Source organism: Vespa velutina, chromosome 19 (genome assembly GCF_912470025.1).
Source record: "Vespa velutina chromosome 19, iVesVel2.1, whole genome shotgun sequence".
NCBI classification, from domain to species: Eukaryota; Metazoa; Arthropoda; class Insecta; order Hymenoptera; family Vespidae; genus Vespa; species Vespa velutina.
The window spans coordinates 695,001-712,466 of NC_062206.1; the positions used below are offsets into that span (position 1 = coordinate 695,001).

The 17,466-nt window shown below is 31.4% G+C and overlaps 1 protein-coding gene across 11 annotated transcripts in view; it reads left to right on the forward strand.

Annotated features, from left to right (window-relative positions):
• The window catches only part of LOC124955622 (alpha-1,6-mannosyl-glycoprotein 2-beta-N-acetylglucosaminyltransferase), a 32,326-nt gene extending 15,029 nt beyond the window's left edge, over positions 1 to 17,297 (forward strand). For 3 of the 11 annotated variants that reach the window (XM_047510304.1, XM_047510302.1, XM_047510300.1), the window contains exons 2-10: positions 3,485 to 3,533; positions 4,781 to 4,810; positions 7,648 to 7,710; positions 10,115 to 10,298; positions 10,638 to 11,060; positions 11,328 to 11,637; positions 12,750 to 13,082; positions 14,560 to 14,810; positions 15,527 to 17,297. In XM_047510304.1, coding sequence (XP_047366260.1) covers positions 4,804 to 4,810; positions 7,648 to 7,710; positions 10,115 to 10,298; positions 10,638 to 11,060; positions 11,328 to 11,637; positions 12,750 to 13,082; positions 14,560 to 14,810; positions 15,527 to 15,755 — 1,800 coding nt within the window. In that variant the 5' untranslated portion in view covers positions 3,485 to 3,533; positions 4,781 to 4,803 and the 3' untranslated portion in view covers positions 15,756 to 17,297. The remainder of the gene's footprint in view (positions 1 to 3,484; positions 3,534 to 4,780; positions 4,811 to 7,647; positions 7,711 to 10,114; positions 10,299 to 10,637; positions 11,061 to 11,327; positions 11,638 to 12,749; positions 13,083 to 14,559; positions 14,811 to 15,526) is intronic. The other 8 variants (XM_047510306.1, XM_047510305.1, XM_047510301.1 and 5 more) reach the window with 4 other exon arrangements.
• The last annotated feature ends 169 nt before the right edge of the window (positions 17,298 to 17,466 follow it).

Genomic DNA, 17,466 nt, shown 5'->3' on the forward strand with positions numbered 1-17,466 from the left:
CGTACAAATAGAAATTTAATAATGATCAATTACGTTCTTCATTATTTGACTAAAGAAAGATGAAAAGAAAAAAAAAAAAATATATATATATATACAGATATGTAAAACGTAATGCACTCGCTCATACGTAAGTAAGTATGGTACAAAATGTACATTGTCTCGTACCGTTATCTTTAAGTCACGGAACATCCAGTATGGCCGCTTATCCGTTATATACAATAGACCTAAGCGAGGAACATCTTCCTCTCCGTAAATACATGCGAGAGAACGTGTCAGCCGCTCGATCGAGTATTTCTTTTTTTCTTTCTTTCTCTCTCTCCCTCTTTTTCTCTTTTTCTTTCTCTCGCTCTCTCGGTCTCTCTCTAGAGTTCTTGAAAAAGGAACCGGTAAGAAGGACCGTAATAGACATTGGCGAGAAATGTCTTTTCGTAGAGTCAGCTATCTTCCAAAGGAGTGCCCGTTTCTACGACGCGATAAAAATGTCGATTCTCAAAGTATCGAATCTACTCTGCGCGGTCTGAATATTATCTCTTTTTTTTATTATTTTCTTTTTATTTTCTTTTTTTTTTTTTTCATTTTTTTTTCCCCTTCATTTTTTCCATCCTTTTTCTTCCAATCCCCACCCCCTCCCTATGCCCCATCCTGCTCTGTGTTTTGTCCCTTTTCTTTCTTTTTTCTTTTCCTTCTTCCTCTCATGACACTTTTAAACGACAACATAGATATTCAATGTTGGGGAGAGATGAGCGGGTGGAAGTTAGGGGAGGATTAATGGATTACATATCTATATATATATACTTGTATATATATTATATATATATATATATAAAACTTTTGTATTATTATATATTTATATTTATTTTTATAATAAGAAATATATGATAATAAGAATTGCGCATCCAATGATAATAATGTCATTGTTATTATAATAAATATATAATAATAATAAACATGAATAATAGTTGGAAAGAAATTCGGAATTAAGTGGATTTATTAATAATAATTATTAATTTTATTTAATTCAATTGATTTCAGTTCGATTCACATCGAGAGACGGGAAATTGAAACGAAAAGCATCAGGGGAAAAATGAATATTCGACGTTACTTTTTCCTTGTCTTTTTCTTTTTTTTTATTTTTTTCTTTATTTTTTTTTGGTTTTTTTTCTTCTACTCCCATACTCGACAAAGTCTCCATTTTAATGTTCGAATGCTTTATAATTCACAAACAATTTTTAATATCGTTAAAGAGGATAATTATAATAGTTCGCGGTTGAACATTTTAACTGGGGCTTGCAAACCATCGTGAAAATCGCATTTGATGACACTAATTTTAGATTGCACATTCCCAAATTGGACTAAGATTGAATTAGATTAATTATTTGAATTTTAATATGGCAAAGATAAAAATTCTCATTAAAAAATAACGGGGTGAAATTTCGCGTAGTCGAACGACTACGTAAGTATGTAATGTACTTACGTTACTTACGTTACGTACGTTGTTAAAGATCAAAGTGTAGATTGTTGATAAATCGACATAGTGCCTAACTAAAGCAAGTGCATTCGCATGATGAGTTTCTTGAATAGATAAAGAAATAAATAATGGCTTTGGTATTATAGACGAGTTGATTATGGTTGTTCTATGTGTATTATAGGTGTAGATGATACGTAAGCGCGTTAGATTAACGTTACGTGGACATGGAAAAGTCTTATTCACAATGCACATACATACATATATATATATATATATATATATATATATATATATATATACAAAGATACACACACACACATATATATATATATATGGATATGCACTTGTGTCCACCTATCGTGTATATTTATGACCTTCAATAACGCAATTGAGCATTCCAATAAAATCGAAATAAAACGACGAATCCTTTATCATACAGGAAACAAAATTTAATCAAACGTAATTATACCTAATAACGATTTTACTTCTTTTATTAGATAATATCAAACATATTTAAGAACGTAACGCGCGACTCGAAATTCTTTCCGACGTTTATCACCTCTTGACCTCTCTTCTCACCTTCATATAATCCAATTGCAAAATGAAGATTTTATTCGTACGTGGACGGTTTCGTATATTCGGTGAGGACATTAACAACGTCTCTTTTTCCCTCCCATCTCTCCCTCCTCTTCTCCCCGCATAATCATTCAGCCACTTAAGTCATTTAAGAAATCACAAAGATTGTCATTAAATCTCTTAGTAGGTAGTAAGTAAGTAAGTAAGTAAGTAGGTAGGTAGGTAGATATACTTAATAATCGTACTATTAAGCGAGATGTCCAAATATGGGACAAGGACGATGTTGCGTCTGACTCTACTCGCGCTACATTATAATTCGATCGTTAAAGTCAATTGCTGTGTATATAGGGAGTAGTGGTTTGTGTGTGTGAGGGAGGGAGGATGACAGGGGGGACAGGGGGTGATAAGGTTTGGCCGTATAGAGCAAAAGAGAGAGAAAGAGAGAGAGAGAGAGAGAAGTAGATTGAACGTTTAATCATATTCATTGATCAAAGCGAATGTAAAATTTTCATGAATTTCGATTTTTATCAATGAAAGAAGAAAAAAAAAAGGAAGAAAAAGAAGAAGAAAGGAAGAAAGATAAGAGAAAAGAAAAAAGAAAAGAACGAACAGATCTGTTCGATATAGAAGAATGTTGAGATAATATTTTTTCTTTTAAGAAAAATAAACAAATAAAGTAATAATAATAATGATAATAGTAATAATAATAATAACAAATAATAATGAAGTCGTTGGAAATTATCTCAGACATGATTATGAGATTAATTATTTATTTATTTATTTATTTATTTATTTATTTATTTACTTATTTATTTTTTCTTTTCTTTTCTTTTCTTTTCTTTTCTTTTCTTGTTTCATCTCTTTCCCGTTTAGTTTCTCACGTTTCAGATTGGTTAGAATGAACTTTATCTTGTGTTTAACCTTGAGAAAACTTACTTATCTAACGCTACAACTCCAATCACCCACCACCACCACCCTCCCCCTCCTCCTTGTTCCTATCTACTCCCACTTACTACTAAAGGTCCTTTAATTAATTATGCGAATCAGCAAGCTGTGCGCTAATTATTCTTCGGCCGGCGTTAATTCCGGACTCGAATCGGAACTGCTGTTGCTGCTGCTGCTGCTGCAACTGCAGCTGACCCGGTACTTCGGTACGATAATCTTCTCATGCCAATTAACGCCGAGAAGAAGATATTTTCTTCCTCGTGGCTGGTACAAACGGCAAACGAACGGCGGCCTCGTTAACGAGATCCGCTGCTAATCAGAATCAAAGGGAGAGAAAGAGAGACAGACAGAGAGAGAGAGAGAGAGAAAGAAATTTTTTTCGAGCTCGTTTTGCAGAAAAAAAAAAGAAAAGAAAAGATAAAAAGCTTTTCCCAATTTATTGTCCGTTTCTTTTGAATACACATGTATATATTCTTTTTCATTTCTCTTTTATAGATTTTTCCAAAATGGAGGACCATCCAGCTGGCATTTCTCCTTCCTCAAGGTAAGAACATTCGTATTTTTAATGTTTTGTTTTTCTTTTTTTTCTAATTTTGTTAAATAAAAAAAAAAATATTTTAATCTTTAATCGTCAATCGTGACTCTTTAAAAATATATAATTTGCTTTGATCGTAATTAAGTGCGTTCTCTAATTAAATGGAACGATAAAAATTTTACGCGATATTAACGTTTTTGTATGTACCTCTTAGAATTCAAGATAAAACGAGATCTCGTTCCGTAGGACAGTTTCGTTGGTACATATGTACTCGGTTACTCTCAGATCAGTGTCGAGGTTTTGATATGTTGCCAAGAATAGAGGGCGGGGACGGCAACGGGAGCAGACGGGGGGAGGAGGGGGTTGGTTACATGAATTAAAGATATCGCCTGATGGAATTTAACGCGCAAACGTTTAAAACCTCCCACTCCTTTTTTCGCTTTACGTGTGACTGTAAAGAGAGAGGAAAGAAGCAGAAGAAGAAGAAGAAAAAGAAAAAGAAAAAAAAAATAAAATAAAGAACAAAAATGTCGGGTGTAACGATATCGAAAAAAAAATTTCTTTAATTTATTACTTACTAATCGAATTCCGAGTATATACGATTTTTTTTTTTTTTTTTTTATTTATCGTAAACAAAAAATGCATGCGCGATAGGATGGAATGGAGGGAGGGTAGAAGAAAAAAAAAAAAACAGACAACGCAATCCTCTAATCGAATTTCTAATAAGAAGAAAAATTGTTGTCGTTCTATCTGTCGACGTAAGATGATTCATCGTAAATGAGAATTTAAATAATCTGTAAAATAATAATAACATTGACTGAAGTCAAGCTGTGATTAATTTTGTCTTTATTAATTCCACGTAAGGTCGTTCGATTCAAAATAATCAAATTGTAAAGGAAATAAAAAGAAAGGAACAAAAGAAAAGAAGATTAAAAAAAAAAGAAGATAAGAAGAGCTGAAAACAATTAACGTTCGAAACAATAAAACGACAATTATCTCGAAGATAAGAATAGAATTCTTTTTTTTTTTTTTTTTTTTTTTAATAACGCGGATCTACAGGATGTCTCGTAAGAAAAGAAAAGAAAAAAAAAAAAAAGAAAAAAAAAGAAAAAGCAAGTCGATCGATATCGCCATGAAATTTGATTTCTTCGCGTTACGCGTTAACGGGGGAGGAAGGCAATGGGAGGGGAAAAAAAGAAAAAAAAAAAATCTCTCTTAATTTAGAATTTTAACGTGTCTCTCTCTTTGTGTTTCAGAACAGTTACCTAAGGATGACACGATGAGAGGTGAGTCTTATTTATTTTCTAAGCGACGCGACACGACACGACACGAAAAGAAGCTTTAAACGCAGACAGCTACGTCGTCGGCGTAAGTCTTCGTCGTTAGAACTAAAACGGATTTAGATTGCATTATGTATATATATATATATATATCTATGTGTATGTGTATGCGCATCGATGATGACAAACACATCATAGAATAATATCTCCTTTCCTGATTTTCATCGATAATATTATGATGGAACGAGCGCATAGGATAGGCATAGGATGGCATAACCTTTTTGTTCTTTTTCGTATTTTTTTTCTTTACTTTTTTTTTTTTTCTTTTTTCTTCTTTTCTTTCGTTTTTTAACGATAAAACGCGGTAACAAAGAAAAAAGAAAAGAAAGAAAAAAGAGAGGAAAAAAAAATATTGCATTTACCTCGTCCACAGCTCGATAATTCGAATCGAGTGATTTAAAGAGAAAAAAAAAAAGAAAAAAAAATTTTCTAACAGACATTTTGTTATTCAATTGGACAAAGAATCAAGAAATGAATAACAATAATCTATTATTAATCTAATAGATAATCTTTTCTCCCCTTTTTTTTTTCTCTTTATAACGTTCTCAAAAGATTTCAACATATATATATATATATATTTTTTTTTTTTTCTTTACTTTAATAAGACGAAACTTTAGTTAAAAAAAAACTTGTAGAAAATTTCATTGAAATTTCTCATAGCGAGACGTACTATAGTGACCCGACTTATGGGTCACGGTTTCGTCATCGCTTGAATAAAAGAAGGAGAACTTTCCTTGAAGAATACAAAAAAAAAATTTTAAATGAACAAGCCGACGTCGATGACGACGATGACGACGAGTACGAGAACGACTCGGATATGCGAAAAAAAGCTTCTTCCTTCGTAATCGTTGTGGCTCATTTTAATTAAATTTCACATCGGCAAGATTCCCTTTTCCCAAGGTAATAAAATCACTTAGAATCAAGATATCCACGTACGCGTAACGAGCTATGGCACGCATCGCGAATCGTTGCACGCAATGCATCCTCGTAATGCATTCGCCGCATGGAAACGAACAGAGAAAAGGAAAGTAGAAGAAGAAAAAAAAAAAAAATAGGAAAATAAAAAGAGGAGAAAAAAAAGTAGAAGAAAAATAAAGTGAAAAAAAAGATAAAACCTGGGAGGGAACTTTAAGTGCGGTCATATTTATGATAAGGGATTTTAAAAGTAATTAAAAATTATCTCATGTATTTTTGTTGTTGTTCTTGTTTTTGGTTTTTTTTTCCTTCCTCCTCTTCTTCTTTCCTATTCTTTTTTTTTTCTATTTTCATCATCTTCCACATTTATACACCAACTTTTATATTATTATATATTTATATTTATTTTCACAATAACGAAATATTATTGTCATAGTTAATAATAAATATATAATAATAATAATAATAATAAATATGGATAATAGATGAAACAAAATTCAGAGATAAATGGATTATATTAAAGGGAAATATTAATTTTATTTGTTACAATTGATTTCAATTCAATTTTCACATAGAAGAGGAGGAAATAAATATTCGACGTTACTTTTTTTTTTTATCCACGTGTCTTGAAAATACCTACACAATATATAATCTATATAAAAATATACAAATACAGATATAATTATGTGTATGAGTAACTTGTTGTGGCAAACTTAAATTAGTCATCGTATCTGTTGCTCGTTATCACGATTATGATAAAAAAAAAAAATAGGTGGGACATTTTCGAGCACAAGTTCTTTCTTGGAATTTCGATTAATTATCGAACGTTTTTCTTTCATGTACTTATATTTTTCGCGTTGTGATAATTGATAACTAGGATCAAATTATCTTGAACAGTTCGATATTCAATAATTCTCAATGCTCATACGATAACATAATCGTGTAATAGATTGATTATAAATTACAAGTTGAATACATTTCAGTTTGTTGGGAGGAATAAAAAAATAAAAATAAAATAAAGTAAGAAATAAAAAGAAATAGATTAAAAAAAGTTTCGATGATTACGTATGAAAAATAAAAAATATTAGAAGAATAAAAAAAATATTATGAAATAAAATCATTGACTTTTGGCTTTCAATCGGAAGTGTAATATTTAATTGTTCTCATGTAACACTCTATAGATTTTAATTCTAATCTAAGTATATTTTTTTTTCTTTTCTTCTTTTTTTTTTTTTTTTTTTTTTTCAATTTATAGATAATTTTTTTATATTATAGATAATATTTTTTTCTTTTTTGTTCTCTCTCTCTCTCTCTCTCTCTCTCTCTTCTTTTTTTCTTTTCTATCGCTTTATAAAAAAAAAAAGAAAAAAAAGAAAAAAAAAAAGATTCAAACTGGTCCCTTAATTTTTTTGTAATCGACCTGTATAACATAAAGCATATTCATAAACTGATATCTAACAATAAAAGTGGGCTGTGTTCGTAGAATCTCTCATGATATCGTTTCTTCGCTTATCCGTCAACGATACGTAAATAAGTATACCGTTCGGACGACTAGAATAACAGTTTATATAAAAGCAAGCTGTTCTCTGTTCGAACGAACCAACGAAAAATTTTCAACGATATTTAAATAGATATATGATCGACGAAATAAGTTCAATCTATTTAAATGATTTTTCTTTGTTTCTTTTTTTTTTTTTTTTTTTTTTCTTTCCCCCACGCCTTGTCGTTTTCTTCTCTTTTTATCTTTATTTCTTTATTCCTTTTTTTTTTTGCCTTCGACAAAACAAACGACGAAATTTTGTTGACGAACATAATTCGACCTATTTTAATTCGTCCTATTTTTTCTTCCTTTTTCTTTTTTTTTTTAGGAAAACCATACGATTATTCTAAGCAGAAATACAGTAACACGATACGTGGAAAAAGGTCGGGAGGTAAAAGGAATAATATAAATATTTTTCTGTTCGATGTCTCATAGCACCAAAAAATATTTATGTTCTTACGTATCAAGGGAAAACATTTTTCTGTCCGATAAAATGCACTTCCATATAAATATATATATATATATTTATGTGATATATGTATGCATATCATTTTAAAAAGCCTAACCAATACACACAATGACCGTGTTCATTCGTTTTACCGCATACGGAATGCCGCGAAAGACTTATCGATCTTTCGCCCCTATAACTATATATATATATATATATATATATATATATATATATATATATATATATATATGATGTGTATGTATATTCAACATACATACATATGTATACATATGCCGATACTTCGGGCCATGCCGTTGTTCTTTCCGTGGAAACTACTCGTTAATCGAGTGCACTTCCTTCACCCGATAAATTCACTAGAAACTAACGAGGGGTTTCGCGAATGTATGACGGTACGTGAATAAGTTGATTAAAATCGAATCAAATCAAATCTAATTTAATTTAATCAAATATAATTTAATCTAATCTAATCTAATCCGATCATGATCTGATCTGATTATATTGGTTAGAAAAAAAAAAAAAAAAAAAAAGAAAAATAAGAAAAAACGAGGACAAAACGTTGCCTCCTTGACATATATCGTACTCTTATTATATTTTCAAATCTTTCGAGATGTGATTTTATCATAATAAATTATTAAACAAAAAAAAAAATAAATAAATAAATAAAGAAAATGCCGTTGATCAATGCCCGGACGATAAAGCTTTTATTGAACCATGTTAAATTTATTTGTTTTGCATGTGTAATTTATAATGTATGTATATATGTGTATGTGTGTGTGTATGTGTCAAGTTAAGAATAATAATAAAGTATAACTATTTTAATCTAGAGAAATTATTATTTGTCTAGATACATTCAAAGATATATTCAATGTTATAGCTTATCTCCTTTTAAGAAAACAAATGGAGAGATACAGATACGTTTTAAATAAACCCTTTGTTTATTTAATTTGTTTTATAGAACAATAATATCAAACGAACATTCGTATTTATATATATATATATTATATATATGTGTGTGTGTGTGTGTCTGTTTATTACGTAAATTATTTAAACTCATTGTATTTTATCAAAGATCGGAAGTACGTATATAACGTACGTAGATTATTATCATTATTATTATTATTATTATATTCATCTACGTTAGTTTAATTACGAGAACATTGTTTCAAAGATAATTTAACTCGACATACAATATCTAATTTATTATGAGGACGTCAATATTTTAATATAATAATTAAATTTTTTATATAAAGCAATATCACGACGAAAGATCTTATTCGAAAATTTGTATTGTTCAATTATAAATAAATGTATATGTGTGTTTTGTTCACGTTTCAAAAAGTGCACGTTTCGAAAAGTGGACGTTTCAAAATATATATATATATATATATATATATATATATATATATATATTTATGTATGTATATATATGCGTGTGCGTAATTACATCTATAAATTACACCTATATATAGTTGTTTCATCATTGTTTTGCCGTTTATTTGTTATCCTTTGTGCGACATGACTCGTACATTCATACTTGAATATAGAATATTTAGAATATTTTGGATTACTCGACGTTTCGGTCATTTTCATTTTTTCTAGATAAGTATCTCGTTAACCCGCTTATTCTCATGGCCGTTTGATAATAATTTTCCAAAAAAAAAACACTCATACGTTACCTTCTCTCTCTCTCTCCCTATATATATATATATATATACGTTTGTGTCTATCTCTATTTCTCTACCTCTTTAACTATCGTCGTCGAGTACAAATAAAATCACCGAGTTTGACAAGAAATTTTATTGCGTTTCCCTCGTTATTAACGTTGTAAAAAGATTCTAGGTCGAGTAGCAAATAGACGCGTCCCGTTTAAGTTGCCTATGCACTTACACGCAGTATCATACTTTTGTATCGTCGTTTCATTATTATTTCTGCGTCTCTCCATTTTTTTTTTGCTTTTTTTTTTTTTTTATTTTATTTTATTTCTTTCCTCCTTCTTTCCTTCTCTATTGCAAATATAATTTCACTTTTTCTTTTACATAACAATCCACGCACAAGAAATATGCAGTTTTACATAACGATATTCATAAAAAAAAAAAAAAAAGAAAAGGACAAAAAAAAAGAAAAAGAAAAAAAGGAAAAGTGACGTACATACATGCACATATACGTATTTGTTGATATATAAAATATTTGTTAATAATAAAAAAAAGGAAAAATAAACGAGAGAGAGAGAGAGAGAGAGAGAGAAAGAGAGACAGACAGAGATAAATGATAATCCAATTTTAAAGTAAAAGATAATCAAAAGATTTGACATTGCGACATACAGGGGTCACAACCGTTGGTGCGGCGAGGTCAGGTCGCGGTACTCTACAGAGGACACTCGTCCTTGTATTTCTGGCGACGTTTCTCTGGCTGCAGATTCATGTGATCAATTTAACCGGCAGGGACACGTCTGGACAGTCTTCGGCTAACGAGACGCTCTTTGCGCTGGTCCCTCAGGAACTCCACAGGTTCGTTTTGTACAATACGATCTTCCTGCCTGAATAAATCCATCCACCTGTCATATATCAATCGTGCGACTAGTTGTTAGAAATTAAAAGAAAAGAAGGAAAAAACAAAGAGAAAAACAACGACAACAACAATAACAACGATAATAATAATAATAAAAAAATTAAAAAAGAGAAATACTAATCGATTGACCATATCTACTTCTCGAGATAATAATAAAATATTTTCTTTCGTTTCATTTCTTTTCTTTCTTTTCTTTTTTATTAATTTTTTTTCCCTTCTATTTCTTCTTTTTTTCTTTATCATCATCATCATCATCATCATCATCATTATTATTAAAGGTTTCTGAAAGAGCGGCATAATGCGTCTTCGACATCGGGCAATGCAACTTCTGGCACTCTAACGGATCTCGAAATCGAGGATATACGTCGTAACATCGATCGTATAAATTCCGAGCAAAAGGTTTACAACGAGGAAGCGTTTGGTCCACTTGCCGGTGATGCGCCTATCATCGTCGTACAGGTTCACGTTAGGCTGACCTACTTGAGACACCTGATCGTCTCTCTGGCACAAGCAAGGGGCATCGAACAGGCACTTCTTGTTTTTAGCCATGACGTTTGGAACCCGGACATCAATTATTTGGTCCAAAGCGTCGACTTTTGTCGTGTCATGCAAATATTTTATCCCCATAGCATACAAACCCATCCAAGAACATTTCCAGGGGAGGATCCGAACGATTGTCCGAGAAACATTCACAAGGAACAGTAAGATCATTTTAATTTCCTTTATTATTATTACTATTATTATTATTAGTATCTTATCTTTTTCTCTCTTTTTGTCTTTCCCCGGATAAAACGCATTTTCTTTTCTTTTCATTTCTTTTCTTTCATTTGTTCATTTATTTTTATTTATCTTTTTTCTTTCTTCCTTTCTTTCTCATTGTTTTTCTTTTCTTTTTTTTCTTTTTATTCTTTTTCTTTTTCTCATTCCCCGATCCCCGTTCAATTCTTCTTCTCGTTAATTACTTACAGAGCCTTGTATTTGAAATGTATCAACGCTAAACATCCGGATCTCTATGGTCATTATCGCGAAGCAAAGTTTACACAAACTAAACATCATTGGTGGTGGAAGGCCAACAGGGTCTTCGATCAATTAACAATAACAAAGAATCACACTGGTATGGTACTATTCCTCGAAGAGGATCATTACGTAGCCGAGGACTTTCTTCACGTATTGAGACTCATGGAACGTACCTGCAAGCACAGCTGCGAACGTTGCAACGTCCTATCATTGGGTACATATCTCAAGACCTACAACTATTTCGCTGACTTCAGTCGTAAAGTGAGTAAATATAAAACATTTTATGATCTACGGATATTGTTTTATGTATTACGTTTTAAATGGAATAATAACGAAAACAAAAATGAAATATAAAGACGGGAAAAAAAAAAGAAGAGAGCAAAAAATAATTAATCGAGTCCAACGCTAAATTTCGAATTGTCGATTGAACATTTTGAACACTTCGAATCACATTCGAACTTTAATACATACACTTTACACTCTTTTTAACACACGTAGCATTCAATAATGAAAAACGATGTTCCAATCAGAAAATTATATTTTATCGATGACTATTTTCAAAAATAACATGAGCATATTATTAAATCCGTCGAAATAAGCTTTTCAATGACCGAGGCCAGAGAGTAGATAGAAAGAAAACGAAATACAAAAAAGAAAAAAAAAATGAGGAAAGAAAAAAAACATAAACAAGCATCAGATCTAATCTCTCTCTTACGTTATTACTTTTACAATATTTCTTTTTCGTCATAACACATACATACATATTTCACGTTCATCGCTGAACTTGTCCCGTGTCTCTTATGTTGTTTATGTTCTTACGACATTGTACATTTACTGAAACACACACACATATATATATATATATATATATATATATATATATATATATATATATGTAAGTTACGATATTTGTTACCATATACATACATACATACATACATGCATGCATATATATATTTACAAAAAAAGAAGAAAAATTTTTCAAAAGATAAAAACTATCGAAGTAACAAATATCGTACGATTATTTTCGATCACGCAGTATATAACGAGCGAGCCTGCTGATGATAATTAACAAAAATTTGCAATCTTGCTCAGGAATGTGTTTACACCGTCACAAGCACAAAAATATATTCATCCCGTTCTAAAAAATTTCGTCTTCGTATTCCACACTCTTGACATATCTTTGTCACTCCTTAATCTCTCTTTCTTTCTCTCTCTGTCTCTCTTTCTCTCTCTCTCTCTCTCTCTCTCTCTCTTTCTCTCTCTCTGTCTCTCTCTCTCTCTCTCTCTCTCTCTGTCTCTCTCTTTCTTTCTTTTTCACTTCATTGTGAAAGGTATCTGTGTCGATGTTTCACGCACGCCCGATCCGTTAGTTCCTTGGCGTAAACGGCGCTTTACAAAAGGAACTTCTACGTGGATTAAAGAAGCACGAGTCACCAGGCCCCCAGTATGCTCTGATCAGCAGCAGCAGCAGCAGCAGCAGCAGCAGCAGCAGTAGCAGCAGCAGCAGTAGCAGTAGCAGCAGTAGTAGCAGTAGCAGCAGCAGCAGCAGTAGTAGCAGTATCAGCAGCAACAGTAACAACGTTGCTGGTGTCAACGTCGTTGGAACCGAAAATGTTGCTGGATTATCGACCTATCAAAGCTCACAGACGGCACCTTCTTGGGCATTCCAGCTCCTACCAAGTCTCTACACTCATTATCAGAAGGTTTTCAGACCTCTCTAGATACAAAAAAAAAAAAAAAGAAAAAGGAATAAGGATTATTAGACAGACGAAAAATCTATTATAGAGACATTATACTATCCTCCTCCGTCCTATTTTCCGCTATCATCATATAAATCAAGAATCTTGAAAATTTAAGTTTTCACCTTTTGATTATGCTTCCTTAGGTGTCACCTGGCACTTCTTATTCTTTTTCTCTTCTATTTCTACTTCTTCTTCTACTTCTTTTCTTCTTCTACTTCTTTTCTTCTTCTTCTACTACTTCTTCTTCTACTTCCTCTTCTTCTACTTCTTCTTCTTCTTCTTCTTCTTTACTATCGATCAATCTTTTGCACGCTTTTATATACATATCTGCATTTATTCCATAGTATATAATAAACATTGTATGTATTATCGTTTTCATTCAGATAATTGTTATCAATCTATCAATCGATCGATCGACCAATCATTTTCGATATCGATAGATGAAGTGATAACATATTACATTATCTATCATCTTTGACATTATGTTTGACAATCCGTCGAACGAGATAATCAAGAGAAGAATTTTTTGAGAATTTCAAAAAATTATGTTCCATCGAATTAAATGATTCACGATCGTCTCGTTCGCGTTATCTATTTCTTTTTTTTTCTTTTTTTTTTGGGCTTACGTTGATATTTTAGTAGTATATTACTCCATCAACAACCCTGCCCCCATTCTTCATCATTATTAAAACATAACGAATATATCCGCCGTTGATCTAATCGATCATTAGATACTTTACTTGTAGAATCGAAGCTCTTTGTTTACTGTTTTATCCTTTGCTATATCGTGCACAAGCATTCCTTATGTCCTCTCTTTATTCTTTTTCTTTGTCATCATCATCATCATCATCATCATCATCATCATCATCATCATCATTATCATCATTATCGTCGTTATCATTGTCATTGCAATTATAATCGTTTTGGAGCACTATATTTTTCTTTTCGAACGTTTGTTTTATTAGCAAAGTAAAAAAGCACTCGTTGTATCGAGCCTTCATCATCAATGCCGTAAGAAATAGATCGTGTGTGTGTGTGTGTGTGTGTGTGTACGTGCATGTGTCCGTATTCTTTTTCTTGTTCTTTCAAAAAGGGAGAAGAAAAAAAAAATAGAAATAAAAAAAAATGAAAGAGAGAAAAAAACAAGCTAGAAAATTATCACGATCAATATAACGGGCTAGCGATCTAAATCATACGACGATGTAATAGATCTGTTTGTTCTTTTTTTAAGGACGAATTGTCTTTAAAAAAAAAAAAAAAAAAAAAAAAAAAAAATCAAATCGAACGATAAACAGATCGATCGGATTTCGTTCCTTACGGATTTAACGTTCTTTGCGTAAAAGAAATGAAAAAAAAAAAAGAAAAGAAAAGGAAAAAAATCTCAATCTAGTATAATCATAGATCTCTAATATCGATCATTCTCATTTGACAAACCTAGGCCGAGGTAATACCCTGGATATCGAGTAAACACAATATGGGTATGGCGTTCAATCGTATAACTTGGAACAAACTGAGGAAGTGTGCCGTACAATTTTGCTCATACGACGATTACAATTGGGATTGGAGTCTACAGCACATAGCACAGACATGTTTGCCGCCTAGCAGAGGAGCCGGTGCAGCACCTCGCATTGATTCCGGCCTTATTACCATGATGATGAGAGCACCAAGAGTATTTCACATCGGCGAATGGTACGACGTATGATTGATGAAGAAAAAAAAATAATTTATTCCTCTCCATTTTCAATGATCCATTTTAATTCCCTTCGTACTCGTTTAACCCTAGTCGTAAACACTACGAAATAATTTCAAGTTGTGCGCACCACGAAATAATTTCAAATTGCGCGCATCGCGAAATAATTTCAAGTTGTGCGCACCACGAAATAATTTCAAATTGCGCGCACCGCGAATTAATTTCAAGTTGCGCGCATCGCGAAATAATTTCAAGTTGCGCGCACCGCAAATTAATTTCAAGTTGCGCGCATCGCGAAATAATTTCAAGTTGTGCGCACCGCGAAATAATTTCAAGTTGTACGCACTACGAAATAATTTCAAGTTGTGCACTATTGGTGCGTTGCAGGACACTTCGAACACACTTGTCATTTATAATAAAATAATTTAGAAGAAATAATTTTGACTACGAAAAAGAAATACTATATATTCTTTGAAGTCTCGGAAATAATAATAATAATAATAATAATCGGCAAGTTTGAAACGCAATTCTGTCTATTATAAAAAAAAAAAAAAAAGAAAAACATTTACGAATCATGGAATGCACAAATTGTTTGCAATCGAATTCCAAAGTTGATCCGAGATGTTCTACAGCCCCTACATGCACAAATTAGATTTAAAATCCCGTTATTATTCGCTACCGTCATGATGAATAATATTGAAAATTCAATTTACAGCGGTGTACACCACAAGAAGAATAATTGCGAGTCTACTGCTGTAATAGCGAAAGTTCAAAATGTTTTGAGAGCCGCTAGAGACCATCTCTTCCCGTCGCAATTGACCTTAACGGTTGCTGGTATGGCCAAGAAGACTAAATTGAGAAAAGGTAATGGCGGATGGGGAGACGTTAGGGATCATCAGCTCTGTTGGAACATAACGATGTATCCGGATCTTGTTCTGCCTTAAAACAAAAAAGAAAAAGAAAACAAACAAACAAACAAACAAACAAACAAACAAAGAAGAAAAGGAAGAGGAAAGGGAAAGAAAAAAGAAATTCATCGAGAGAAGAAAGATAGAAAAAAAAAAAAAAAGAAAAAAAGAAAAAACGGAATATCGCAAAGAGAATGAATGTTCACTATCACAAAAGACAACGTTAATACTTAAATGGAACAAGTTTTTATGCCATTGTACTTACTTATTCTTAGCGTTTTCCAATATTTTCATCAACACGAATATCGTTTTTCCATTCCTCCCCCTCCTCCGAATTGTAATAAGATCGATTGATTTAACGTGTTGACTCTCTATCGGTACGAACTCGATTCGTTCGTTATCGAGCTTTTATTATGTGTCTTTCAAATCGTGATCTCTGGAATGAGATATGTCAATCCGACATACGTGATCAGTGTATATCTGCAAACGAGAATAATTAATTTATATATATATATATATATATATATATATATATATATTTTGTGCAGAAGAGAACTAAGTAAATGCTCTCTTTCATTCGCACATGGATATTACAAGCGCGTGTTTATTACTCACATGAGATTAATCCTATTATGTTTAGAACTTGTTGAGTGTTAATAAATCCTTCCTCTAATTTGAGATACACCATGTTGTTGAATATATATATATATATATATACACACACATATATATATATGTGTGTGTGTGTATATATCACTGTGAGAGAATTGTGAATGAAAAAAAAAGGGAGAAAAAAAGAAAAGGAAAAAAGAAAAATGAGATAAAAACGCGCATAATGGTCCAAAGATAAACTAACCATCCACTCGATTCTTTCCATTTTTCGTGTTTGTATTCTTTTTCTTCTTTTCTCTTCTCTTTTATTTATTTATTTATTTTTTTTTTTTTTTTTTTATTTTCTTTATATCAATCACGACACACTTGTTATAATAGTTATGTAAAAAAGAAGAAAAAAAAAAAAATTCATAGCGGATTTATAAATGATTAATCATTGTTTGACATTTATCAACACCATGTACGTTCCTATTTTTGATCGATTATACTTTTAATACGCGTGTGAAATTTATAAAGAAAACTTGTGTGTATATGTATTCACGTGAATATTATTTCCCCAGGTACGAAGAAAGTGTATATGTATTTGTAATAAGTTGTGATCGTCATACAACGAGAGAAAAAAGAGAGAAAAAGATAGATAGATAGAGAGAGAGAGAGAGAGAGAGAGAGAGAGAAAGACGTTCGATTTTTTCCTTTTGGAGTTAAAACACTGGCCGAAGTTTGTTCCGAAATGCGCACATCATACTCTAGTCATAAGGTTTGGGCAATATTTAATTCAATTAACGATTAACGATATAAGATGTTATTTTTCTTTTTTTTTTTTTTTTTTTTTTTTTTATCGCTGTTACTTCATATACAACAAAATTAAATTAAATTAAATTATTTGGATCATTAGTTGGATTAAATGATTGATCATTAAAGTATTCGTTATTGAATAAAATCTTGACGTTTCTTTATATATACATATATATATGTTTTTTATTTCCTTATTGTCATTAGAAATCTTCTTTTTCTCTTTTTATTTTGATTTTTTTTTTTTTCTTTTTATTTTTTGTTTCTTTTCTTTTTTAATTATTCAAAACATCAATGAAGATGAAAAAACAAAGAAAATGATTTCATTAACGATTAATTCGTC